This window comes from Dermacentor albipictus, unplaced genomic scaffold, assembly GCF_038994185.2.
Source record: "Dermacentor albipictus isolate Rhodes 1998 colony unplaced genomic scaffold, USDA_Dalb.pri_finalv2 scaffold_16, whole genome shotgun sequence".
Classification (NCBI taxonomy): Eukaryota; Metazoa; Arthropoda; class Arachnida; order Ixodida; family Ixodidae; genus Dermacentor; species Dermacentor albipictus.
In genome coordinates, this window is record NW_027225570.1 from 6,066,594 (window position 1) to 6,079,609 (window position 13,016).

General features: G+C 45.9%; 1 protein-coding gene across 10 annotated transcripts in view; it reads left to right on the forward strand.

Moving 5' to 3' along the window:
* The first annotated feature begins 470 nt into the window (after positions 1-470).
* Ufsp1 (UFM1 specific peptidase 1) overlaps positions 471-13,016 on the forward strand; it is a 186,243-nt gene continuing 173,697 nt past the window's right edge. For 9 of the 10 annotated variants that reach the window (XR_011509619.1, XM_070528967.1, XM_070528969.1 and 6 more), the window contains exons 1-2: positions 471-759; positions 10,489-10,638. Coding sequence is in view for 9 of the 10 variants with exons in the window: in XM_070528967.1 (XP_070385068.1) it covers positions 637-759; positions 10,489-10,638 (273 nt within the window). In the remaining variant the exon portion in view is untranslated. The remainder of the gene's footprint in view (positions 760-10,488; positions 10,639-13,016) is intronic. The other variant, XM_070528973.1, reaches the window with a different exon arrangement.

The window sequence follows — 13,016 nt, forward strand, 5'->3', positions numbered from 1 at the left end:
CTGTTGGGTACGTTGCAAACTCTATACACAATGCGATTTATAATAATCTCCTTTAAAAAGGCAGTGGGACCGGCTATTTAACGCTATTTTAGAGAGCAGCGGACTACACGCTCCGACATTTTTCAGGTTCGGTGAGTCAACTTTTGGAGCCAAGTGACCATTCAAAGCCTTGTGACATCTCTGTCACTGTGTTAGCAAAAATCGTCAACTAGAGAGGCAGTTCATCACAACACAACAGCTGCCGTACTATTTACAACGCCGCACAACAGCCCACCTCGTAGCAGACGAACAGGTTATAAAAGCGCCACCTACGGCAGTCGGTTGAACGAAAGTGGGCGCAAGCTGCTCCCATAGAAGCCGAATATCTGTGCAGGTCTGGAGTTCCAGTAGGTCGTGGGTAGGACAACGACTGCAGCGCCAGAGTTCCCTCTAGTAATTTTTGTAGGAAACTCTATGGCACAGCCATGCATTTGAGAGTGACTGGGCAGGCCTTTAACACATGTATTGGTTGCTTTGCTTAACTTGTGGCACGACGCATGGCGCGTTGTTTCGACCGTGTTTCCCGTCCAAGGAGGTTATAAAAAAACCTCCTTGATCCCGGCACGTTTTCGACGCTTCTTAATCTGTACGAACAGGATGGCAACTATACTCGAAGACGTCCACGAGGGCTTAGGCCTGCCATCGCAAGCGAGTCGTGTTGCATGTGTGAAGGGAAAGTACGCGTACTATCACTACGGCTGCGACGGTGTCGACGACAGAGTACGTCTGCTATCCCTACATTTTATTCAGTGACGTGCTGCGCGATGCATTGTTTAGTCTAGCGGGCTGGTTGAAAGCTCACGTCTTGTAGACGTTTTACCTAAGTTGCACTGGCTCCTCGCTGTGCGGCTGTGTGGTGAAGGTGCAGTGTAGGCGCAATGCGAACTTGGAACAGCGGAATGTCAAAATTTTGTACTTTGATAGCATGCTTGGTTTCCGCTGTGTGCGTTGTCGAGGCAGCGTATTAATTTATTTAAGCATACTGTTGAGTTCTATGCGCTGTATTGTGTGCGTGTGTGTGTGTGTGGGGGGGGGGGTGCGGCAGTTGAGTGAGTGGTTGATGTGCCAGTAACGGCAACAGAGGCGTGAATACATGCCAAAATAAGCGTGCCATGGACTCGCGTCATTGGCAACAAAATAGATTGTTTGGTGGACTGGCACAGTGTGACTTGGTGCAGCATAAAAGAGCCGATGACAACGGAAACAACCCAGCGCGTTTTTCACGTAATATGGCCGTACAGAATTATACTCCAGAAATAATCGGTAGCACGGTTTGCAAGAGCACTGGCATACTCTACACATTAATTTGTACCGCAGGCGAACGTTCATCAATGTTGATGACCTTGTTGACTGTACAAGATACTGTTGAATGCTTCTACAACGAAGATCTCTGCAACGAAATGACCTGTATGAATATTTCTTCCTTGGTTCTACTCTACGGTGCACGACCTTTGCGTCAAAGTGACCTGTATAACGAATGATTTCGGAGGCCCCCAGCACTTCGCTATACAGTCATTTGATTGTAGCTGTTTCATCCTTTAGTGGCAAGTGGAAAAAAAAAAAACGTAAAGCACTCAGTCCGGAACAGGCTGCCATTGGAATATGAACCTGGCAATGTTTAACGCTAGAAAGTTATCTAGTGAGGCGAGTCTAGCAGTGCTATTGGAGGAATTATAGGGCAGTAAATGGGATATAATAGGGCTCAGTGAAGTTAGGAGGCCAAAAAAAGCATATACAGTGCTAAAAAGCGGGCACGTCCTGTGCTACCGGGGCTTAGCGGAGAGACGAAAACTAGGAGTCGGATTCCTGATTAATAGGAATATAGCTGGTAACATACAGGAATCCTGTAGCATTAACGAGAGGGTGGCAGGTCTTGTTGTGAAACTTAATAAGAGGTACAAAATGTAGTTTGTACAGGTCTACGCCCCTTCATCCAGTCATGATGACCAGGAAGTCGAAAGCTTCTTTGAAGACGTGGAATCGGCGATGGGTAGAGTGAAAACAAAATACACTATACTAATGGGCGACTTTAATGCCAAGGTAGGCGAGAAGCAGGCTGGTAACAAGGCAGCGGGGGAATATGGCATAGGCACTAGGAATAGCAGGGGAGAGTTATTAGTTGAGTTTGCGGAACAGAATAATATGCGGATAATGAATACCTCCTTCTCCAAGCAGGATAGCCGAAAGTGGACGTGGAGGAGCCTGAACGGCGAGACTAGAAATGAAATAGACTTCATACTCTGCGCTAACCCTGGCATCATACAAGATGTGGACGTGCTCAGCAAGGTGTGCTGCAGTGACCATAGGATGGTAAGAAGTCGAATTAGCCTAGACCTGAGGAGGGAATGGAAGAAACTGGCACATAAGAAACCGATAAATGAGCTAGCGGTAAGAGGGAAAATAGAGGAATTCCAGATCAAGCTACAGAACAGGTGTTCGGCTTTAACTCAGGAAGAAGACCTTAGTGTTGAAGCAATGAACGACAATCTTGTGAGCATCATTAAGGAGTATGCAATAGAAGTCGGTGGACAGGATACCAGTAAGCAGTCGCAGGAGATGAAAGATCTGATCAAGAAACACCAATGTATGAAAGCCTCTAACCCTACAGCTAGAATAGAACTGGCAGAACTTTCGAAGTTAATCAACAAGCGTAAGACAGCTGACATAAGGAAGTATAATATGGATAGAATTGAACATGCTCTCAGGAACGGAGGAAGCCTAAACTCAGTGAAGAAGAAACTAGGAATTGGCAAGAATCAGATGTATGCATTAAGAGACAAAGCCGGCGATGTCATTACTAATATGGATGAGATAGTTCAAGTGGCTGAGGAGTTCTATAGAGATTTATACCGTACCAGTGACACCCATGACAATAATGGAAGAGAAAATAGTCTAGAGGAATTCGAAATCCCACAGGTAACGCCGGTAACACCGGTAGCTGTGGCCACGTTTCGTTGATGGGTGAAGAACTCAAAAAATGCTTGTGCAGTGCGCTTTGGGTGCATTTTGAAAAAGGGGTCAAACTTGATCCAGAAGGATCCACTACTGCATCCCTCAGCTCACTGTGCACCTTTGGAACGTTAAACCTCACAATTGATGTTTTAGTTTGGAACTTCTTAAAGGGACACTAAGGGCAAATATTAAGTCAAGCTAAAGCGACAGATTAGCGCTCCATAACCTCTAAGGTGTCAATATTATTACGAACAGAGACTCAGTAATTGAGAAATTGAGGTAAATGCAGGACATAATTAGAGAATCCCCTGGGACATCCAAGTACTTGCCTGATGAGGCACTCCTCAGTTAAATTCTGTCACTAGTACTCAATCATTCGTTGCAAAAAACACTCTTGTATTGTATTATAAGATGAAATAAAATGCTACTTGTCCATTTCTATAGCTGTTTCATTTCTAGAAAAAACTAATTGAAATTTCCCTTGACAGCGACGCGGATGGTTGAAAGGTCTCGCTTTTGCTCAGTTCCACGCCAACCACACTTTCGTGTGTCAGTAGTTTCTTTATCCCGTAGTGCTGTGCTGGTTTTCCTGGCTCGCGGAACTCGAACACACTGCAAGAAGCAGAGAATTCAACTTCCACGTGATGTTGCGGGATGCCAAAACTGTCTACGCTACTTGATCAAAAAGCAGCTGCGGTGGCGAACCCACCGCTTCGCGTTTTGGCACAAATTCATGTGCGGGTTCTAAAAAGAGCAGCATTGGCTGGTAAGTAATGCCTTCAGGGTGGATAGACGGCACTGCAGGGTGGCCTTTTACTCTTTCAGCTTTTTTTGACCAAAGTCTTCGAACCGTCGACCTTTGGCGTTAAGGCGAAGTTAATTAAAGCACAGTTAATTGAGTTAAGACACTCCACGCGCGTTCTTCCAAAAGCACCATTTGCATGCATATCGTGTAGTTTTGCAGAAAACTGCATACTCGTCGACGTACGCAATGCCTAATTTAATGAGTCTTTTTTTTTCAACGTTTGCAGAACAAATTATGGGACCCAAATGCTGAAACAAAAACTTCCAGAATTGCTAAACTCCTAAAAAAAAGAACGTTCGTCAATGCCCACTGCTGCACGTGGGGCACTCGCAACACCCTTCGTTCATGAGGAACTCTCTCACATGCGTCTATTGCTTAACTACTACAAGTGCTCCGCCAAAATCTTCACTCAAACCTGCCAACATATTCCTTACAGAAAATAATCCAGGTAAATGCTCAGCGATCAGTGTTGATGTTAAAGACCCTTTTTATTCGCTCCGCTGAAGTAAGGTTACAAAGATATCTGATAGGAAAATGACATATAGTTAAAAGCGTCATAAACCAGTGGTGTCAATGACCTTTGAAGGAATGCCGTTTGATCGGCACTACAAAAGGCCGAGTGAAGCTCTTTACAGATGGGCGCGCGTTCTGCCAAAAGCACCATTTGCATGCATATCGTGTAGTTTTGCAGAAAACTGCATACTCGTCTACCAAAAGTGTCATATTCATGCTTAAAACGCGTTTTGGACCTGTTTATGTTTTGGCGTTTCTTCCCGCGCGCCAGCGGGACAGCCGAGCCTCAGCGTCTCCATCTGGCGGAGCGTCCGTCCCAAGTTGTATCCCAGCCCCATTACGAGCCCGGGGAGTATTTCCTTGTTATCTTTATTTATCTTGGCTCAGTACCGCTGTCTGTCAGGCACCGATGGCAGCAAAGAATGGTGATGGCAAATGCAGCGTTACCACTACCCCAGTTGGTGGCGGAAGGTTTGAATTTTGAGAAAGGTATCCGGGCCCTTGAGATGAAATTTTCTCGCAAACTAAGTCTTTTCTTAGCACAAACCTCACAAGCATTGTGAGGTTTGTGGAATGATATTTAAACAACCCACTTCGACTTAGTATTTGCCTTTAGTGTGCCTTTAACTCTGAGTTGGGCAGTGGGTTAAGCTGTTGTAATAAATGATTTTTCTGCTGGCGTCCAGCATCCTGTACTATAAGCCCTGATGTGATTAAGTAAATATTATGTAGACAGTCAAACATTTGAGCATCCTATGCACAAGCAGTAGCATTGTTGCGGCTTGTGGGTAGCATTTAGGTCAGGCATTTTCTAGGCATAGGGATGAGTACGTCTGGGGAGTAGAAGCAAACGAAAAGGGTTTATTTTACATAATTTATACTGCCTCCAGATATGGAAGCCCACTCCATGTAGGAGCACTTTAAATGTCTGAGCTCACTACATGTCTGAGCACACATAGGGACACACCACTGCACCAAAGGTGCCCTCTTTTAAAGCAGTTCATTTCCCTAAGTGACCAGACTAGAGAATCTGATGGCTGTGTCTCCGCCAATTGCAAATCGTTGAATCGTTTGCAAAATCCCACCCTTTACGTTGCACCGCTCTGCCAGGCTCTGCCTCCAATGTTGCCCCTGCAAACGAGGCAACCACATGACAATTCGGGAACCTGAAGTGGATGCAGTTCCCATGGAAGCCATAGACATTAGCCCCTTGCATCAATTAATGGACTCTCTGCGACGGTCAGCTCGTCGGGGTCAGTAGAGTGGCCTTTGCGGTAGTTACTGCTTCCACGGAGGGCAGTGGTTGTCACCTTGAAGTGAGCTCCTTTGTTTGCACGTCACAGCCTATGTCGTGCCCTGTCGCCATCTAGGCAGGGGCTAATGAAAGGGCTGCCTCATGGGGAGCAGTCAAGGAATGCGTATCGCTGTTTTGAGATGTAACAGACTTCTAAGTATTTCCCATCGCCCTTTTGATATGTAGCAGCGTGTGCTAGCAGGAGCCCTTTGTTGTGCTTGAGGACATTGGAGAAGGCAGTTTACAATGCTGTGGCAGCTGATTTGCGTGTGTTCTCTGCTTGGGTCAGCTGCTGAAAATGAGTCATTTAATATAAAATACAAATGCGTGTTAAATGATTTCACTGTAAAAGGTTTCACTGTTCATTTTGAACATAGAGGTGATTGCAATACAGCATGGAAAACAAGCCACTGAGCTATCAGTGACATGAGTGCAAGTTTATCATCAGTTGAGAGCCAAGGGCTTTCTCAGTCTGTCACACCAATGGTTACGCTGCAGAAATCTTGTTGATGTCAGTTGTCATTCAAATACCACTGACGAAGTTCTGGATAATCACAGGAGATTGTGACACTGATTTAGCAAAACCCTTACTTTGTAGCTCCAAAAGGAAGTGAAGCAACCCAGGATTAATTTTTTTTTAATCATACCATAAAAGAATCCTCGGACATCACTTCTGGTGCTGGTTGAAAAAAATAAATGGTGACAGTCTGCATTTCATTGTTAACTACCAGAAGTTTATTTCATTTATTTACTCTCAAGGCCGTACAGGCATTGCAGAGAGGATGCGGGAAGGCGATTGCAGTCTTCACTTGTTTTCGGGATGAAGGCTACAAGGCATACATTGTTTTTACACTGGGGCACCCTAACCTTCATTCGGTGATCAATACGGAATGACAAATGGCTCGGTGGCGACTAAAGTGTCATTCTTAGCTCATTATTAGTGTAGTATATTTTATGAAACAGGCATAAGCGGGAAATTCGACGTCTAGTAGAAAGAGGTAGTTCAAGCTCTTGCTTCATGCAAGAAACGCTGGCTAAGCGATAGTAGTTAGAGAGGTAGAAAGAGGTAATTCAAGCTCTTGCTTCATGTGAGAAATGCTGGCTGAGCGATAGTAGTTAGAGAGGATAAACCTAACTGAGCGGTTCTGAACTGATTCTATGGACTGCGTTAACGAGCTAGTGTACGGGTCCCATATCGATGAAGCGTACTCGAGTTTAAAACGCACGAGTGTTTTATATAGTAGTAGTTTCAACGGAATGGGAGCGAGCTGGAAATTCCGCCAAAGAAAACCAAGAGAACTGTTAGCTTTGCTAATAACATGGTGGATGTGCTTCTGCCGTGACTGATTATTAGTGATATGGACGCCTAGATACTTGTAGCTGTCGACCAACTGAACAGGGCAATCATTAAGATCATAGCCACTGGCGTAGCTAGGTCACGTGGCACCCGGGGCCCTTAGGTCTTCTGTCACCCCCCCACTGGGTGTAGCCGGCGGAGAGAGGGGTGTCTTCAGACGTATATGACACCCCCCCTCCCTCACTGGCCCCTTGCACCCGGGGCCCACGGCCCCCCGGCCCCCCCTGTTGCTACGCCACTGATCATAGCCCTAAGAAATGGACTGGTTAATCTTTCGAGACACCCTCATTGCTTTACATTTGTTAATGTTTAGTTTCATAAGCCATGCATCACACCAAGAAGAAATTTTATTTAGGTCAGATTGAAGAACGGAGAAGTCAGACTCATTAGAAATTACGCGGTATGGAACGCAGTCGTCTGCAAAGAGCCTTATGTTAGAAGTAACAGAATCAGGCAGGCCATTAATATAAATGAGAAAAAGAAGAGGCCCTAGGAGTGACCCCTGAGGAACACCGGATGTTACATTGCATGATTTAGAGCCATGATCATTAACAGAAACGTAATGTGTTCTATTCTGCAAGAAATACCGAATCCACTTAAGCAAATTACAATCAAGATGGAGTGTGCTAAGTGTCAGTAATAGTAGTCGATGTGAGACAGTGTGGAAAGCTTTCGCGAAGTCAAGGAAGATGCAATCAATAACTGAAGCTCGATCTAAAGCAGAAGACAAATCATTAGTAAAGGTTAATAATTGAGTCTCACAAGAATAATTTTTGCGAAAACCATGCTGCTGTGATGCAAAAAAATTATTAGACTCGAGAAAGCTAATCAGGTTGCAGTAGATTATGTGCTCTAATAATTTGCATGGTATAGAGAAGTTAAGGAGATCGGCTGGTAGTTTAAGGGGTTATGTGTATCACTAGATTTGTGGACTGGAATCACCTTCGCCGTCCTCCAGTCATCCGGAAGTGTTGAACTCTGCAAAGACTGCATAAAAATACATGACAAGAAAGCAGATGAATACACTACAGTACTCCTAAGGAATTTGTAATTTATGGTATCAACACCTGCCGATAAGAAAGTTTAGCTTTCTTAATCAAATTGTATATGTCATCTAAGTCGATCGAAATTGGCTCCATCTCAGGGTACGTAAAGGCACGTGCGGATGGTGAAGTATCTAGTATTAGAGCGTCAGAAAAAGATAGCGGGAATGTGCTGTTACAAACATTGAGCAAAGCTCACGGGAGACAGGAAATCCATCGGCAGTTTTCAGAACAATTTCTTTCGGTTGCGTACGTTAATAATGTTCCAAAATTTCTTAGGATTAGTTGTGAGCAGATGAGGTAGTGTTTCAGAAAAAAAGTAATTCTTGGCTGAGCGGATGGCCATATTATATTCAGATGCAATAGCTACGTAGGCAGCTCTGTAGGATGACAGACATACTCCTAGTGATAATTCCCCTTTCATCAATGACACATCTACTTCACATCAGCTGACCCAAACAGGTGTTGGCAAATTGAACTTGATGCTCTTATGGAAACAGAGAGAAAATTGCTTTCAGGATGGCTAATGGGCTTAATGAAACTGATTTCGCCTTGTAGTTTGCCCTTATTCCCACCATTTCATAGACTAATGGACACCATTGTGTTGGCCTTGCAGCAGTAGACATGCGTGGTATACCTAGGCAGCGTGATTTTCTCAGCAACGTATCTGGAACACACCTAAGATGGCTTCTGTGAACTCTCCAGGAAATGCAGTGCTCCAGCACCATGCTGGAGTTGGAAGAGTTCCGCTTTTGTGCTAAGAACTCTTGTATTTAATTTTGTGAGTCATGAATGTGTGTGCCCTAATCCAGATAAAAGCACAGCCATCACAATGTTTCCAGCATAAATGGAGGCTATCTGGTCAAATTCCCAGTGTTACTGAAAGGTTTGTCTCAAAATTCTGCATGCATAGCTTCACAATTATTGTGCAGTACAAGAAAACACAGTGCCTTTGCATAAGCTGATCAATGGCAACTGCAATGAACAAGTACTGGCAGTGCCAGCAAGGGTCTTATGGTAGAGGTATGTCATATCTGTAATGGCAGAAGCGTGTGTGTGAGTCAACCTTTGATTACCTTACATAAGGAAGAGATTCAGAGCCTTAGCAGCTATCTCTCACGTAGACCGGCAGCTATCTCTCATGTAGACCCGACTGACACGTGGTGATGCCATTCCAGAGCTTGCGCAGATGAGTTTTGTGTCTTTCTTCTTTTCGCCTCTGTGCTCCCTTCAGTTGATAGTCGGCATTCGTGTTGTCCACTTCTCTTGTGTCCTGTCTGCACGCCTGACCTTCTTTTGCATAAGGGCCTCCTGTGCATGCTAACTTTGACGAAAGAGACTTCGACCAGACTCCATATTGTCATGTAGTAGTGACGTATAAAGAACACAGTAGCAATGCTGTGTAAGACGAAACAGACTTTTATTGGGCGAACCTGTGCCCCCCATAACAGGCTACACTTAAAGAATGGCGACAGCGGCGAACACAGTCGGGGAACGGTGAAAATCTGATCAGCGGCTCAAGCGCGTCGGCTTTTATACATCAGTCGTCAAATGTTCCAGAGTAATCACTGGGACCCGCATGTCTTCCACAAAGTTCTACACTATTTGCGTCGTGCGTACATGCAATCAGATTAGACAAGGTTCGGTGACAGACAGCGGATGGAACCATCGATAACATTTCAGAAACTTCCGTTACATGCAGGCACGTCCTGCACTGTGTGATAACATTTGTTAGGTGGTGAAACATGGTCGCCCGATAAAGATAAACAAGTGCACGTTAATACCCCCCTCTTAAAAAGCATTGACCCGATGCTGCAAACAAATGAAAGTAATAAACAAAAATACCCGTAGCAAAGAAACAAGAAAATAAGGAAGTTCATCAGCGTGCATAAAAGGGCTTAAGACGCACCACATGGGCCACTTCAGATCATGCGCGGCCCCACTGTGAATGCGAAATGCCATCTGGCATGACCTCATAGTTTAGTTCACTGATACGTCGCATAATCTTGTAGGGTTGGAAATTGCATTGCAATAGTTTCTCAATTAGTCTTCGTCACCGTATCGGGGTCCAAACCCAAACACAGTCGCCTGGTACTCGACGTAGCACCGTCGGAGGTTGTAGTGTTGGCTGTCGGTACGCTGCTGGTTCTTGATCTGTAGGCGAGCGAGCTGTCGGGCTTCTTCGGCGTGCTGGAGATAGGTGGCGACATCATGATTCTCTTCGTCGGTAAAGTGCGGCAGCATGGCGTCGAGAGTCGTCAGGTTCCTGCCGTAAACCAGCTTGAATGGGGTGATCTGTGTTGTTTCTTGCACCGCTGTGTTGTAGGCGAAGGCTATGTATGGCAGGGTGGCATCCCAGGTTCGTGTGTTCGATGTCGATGTACCTTGCTAGCATGTCGGCAAAGGTCTTATTCAGGTGTTCGTAAGACCATTTTTCTGTGGGTGGTAGACAGTTGTCCTCCTATGTCTTGTCTGGCTACTGCAGAATGGCTTGGGAAGCCCCGCTGTAAAGGCCGTTCCTCTGCCGGTGATGAGGACTTCTGGGGTGCCATGTCGCAGCAGGATGTTCTCGATGAAGAATTTCGCCACTTCAGCTGCGCTACCTTTCGGCAGACCTTTTGTTCCAGTCAAGTGGGTGAGGTAGACCGTCGCCACTACGATTCGCTTATTTCCAGTTGTTGACGTCGGAAAGGCTCTCACCAAATTCATCCCAATCTGCTGAATTGGTAGGCAAGGAGGCCCCATCAGCTGTAGTAATCCCGCTGGCCGTGTTGGCGGTGCCTTGCGTCGCTGACAGTCTCGACATGTCTTGACGTAATGGGCAACGTTGGTGATCAGGTGCGGCCTTTCGTGTATCCTTGATAGCGTCCGAGAGAATCCGAGGTGCCCAGCGGTCGGATCGTTATGTAGGGCTTGCAGTCTTTCTGGACGCAGCGCTGAGGGAACAAGAAGGTAGTTGGCGCAAACTGGTGAGAAGTTCTTCTTTACTAGTAAGTTGTTTTGAAGTGAGAACGAAGACAATCCTCGCTTAAATGTCCTAGGGACAATATCGGTGTGGCCTTCCAAATACAATTGAACCTCGATACAACGAAGTTGTACTTGCAGCGGAAAACTTCGTTAAATCGCGAACTTCGTTAATTGGAGATTCTGAAGTTTTAGCGTGTAATACAACTTCACAAGTTACCAGACCGTTCGGAGTGGACAGTGTCTTCTTAGTAAGCATTTATAAACAAATCGCAAGAAGATCGGGCTACAATGGTGTGGGTACGCGCCCACATCGCACCTAGAGCAATGAATCGACGTGGCCCATGGCATCCAAGATGTGCGTGTGTTGCGTCGCGCGGCTCCGTAAACATCGGACGCCATGTAGCCGACCGCGCCCAGTGCCTGCAGCTCGCGCCCTCACGTTAAAAACAAAAGTGTATAAAAAAATACAGATATTGGTCCTTTGTAAAAAGAATAAAAATAAAAGTCAGTTTTCACCAGAAATGGGGAGCATTGATGACAATAGAAAAAGAGTCTACGCAAGGTAAGGCTCGTAGTTTTATCGGTGTCACGCAAACTCGGGCGAAAATTAACAGATCTCACTCGATGATCGCGAACTTGGCAGTCACAACGTAAGCGAGCGCTTCGTATACCGTGTCTCGGAAACTTGAGATTACATGAACCCCCAATGCTATAGACGCGCGGGAACAACAAAATGAGCGCAAAGGCACCATCCGTTTCGGCTTGCCGTGAAAAGATTACCTCAAAGATCGATGCAGCGCGTGGCCCGCGCATGGACGCGTGTGCAAAGGAGAAAGCATGATAGGCACTCGTTCCTGCCCACCCTCCCACCAGCGCGTGCTTGATCGCGTTACCGCGCGTTCACCCCCTCCCCATCCCTCTTGCGCCAGAAGAAATCGACGGCTCTCGCGTTTCTCCGAGTTCTTTACCAGCACGACAAATGGTGCTGCAGTGCTTCCTGCCTATACCGCGTCCCGGCGCATTCACTTTGACAGCGGTTTTGCGGCTCAAACTTTTCATTCAGAAGGACGCCTGAAATAAAGTAACTTTTACCTCGGCCGACATCGCTTTTTCCTTTTTGCTAGATTTACTAGCCATACGGGCTCCGATTGAAAACGCCGAAAACTTCATTCAATTGACATTGTGCCACGAAGTTACCTCGTTAAATTGCGAAAGATGAATACATGGTTTTCGATGCAACTAAGACCGGGAAATAAAAATATTTGGTTACATAGCGAATTTTGTTAAATCGAGGTTCGTTATATCGAGGTTTGCCTGTACTCGAGGCTTTTTAGCCCCAGGTCTGCTTGTTGCTGTTCAGCGAAGTCTTCCGCCTTTATTATTCCAAGGAAGGCGTCATCATCCTCGTCATCTTGCAGCGGTGGGTCAATGGGGGTGTGTGATAGGCAATCGACATCAGAGTGCTTTCGTCCAGACATTTAGGTTACAGTGATGTCGTATTCTTGTAGTCTGAGGCTCCACCACGCCAGCCGTCCTGAAGGATCCTTTAAATTTGCTAGCCAACACGTGTGATGGTTGCTGATGACTTTGAATGGCCTGCCATGTAGGTTAGGGCGAAATTTTGCTGCAGCCCAAACGATGGTGAGACATTCCTTTTCAGTCATAAAATAATTGCCTTCCGCTTTTGACAGCAACCGGATAGCGTAAGCTATCACCCGTAACAGCATCACCAGAACAGCACTGAGGCCTAGGCTACCGGTGTTGGGATGGATTTTGGTATCAGCATACTCGTCGAAGTGCGCAAGTACTGGTGGTGGCTGCATTTGTTGTTTGAGTTCTTCAAGTGCATCAGCCTGCAGTATTTCCCACTTGAACTCGACATCACATTTCGTTACATGTGTCAACGGCTCAGTGATGTGTGAAAAGTTTTTGACAAAGCACCTGCAGCACACATGCCATAAAATCTACACACTGCCTTCTTGTCGATGGGCTGGTGGAACTTTCTGATGGCGGCTGTCTTCTGTGCGTCGGGGTGGACTGCAGATT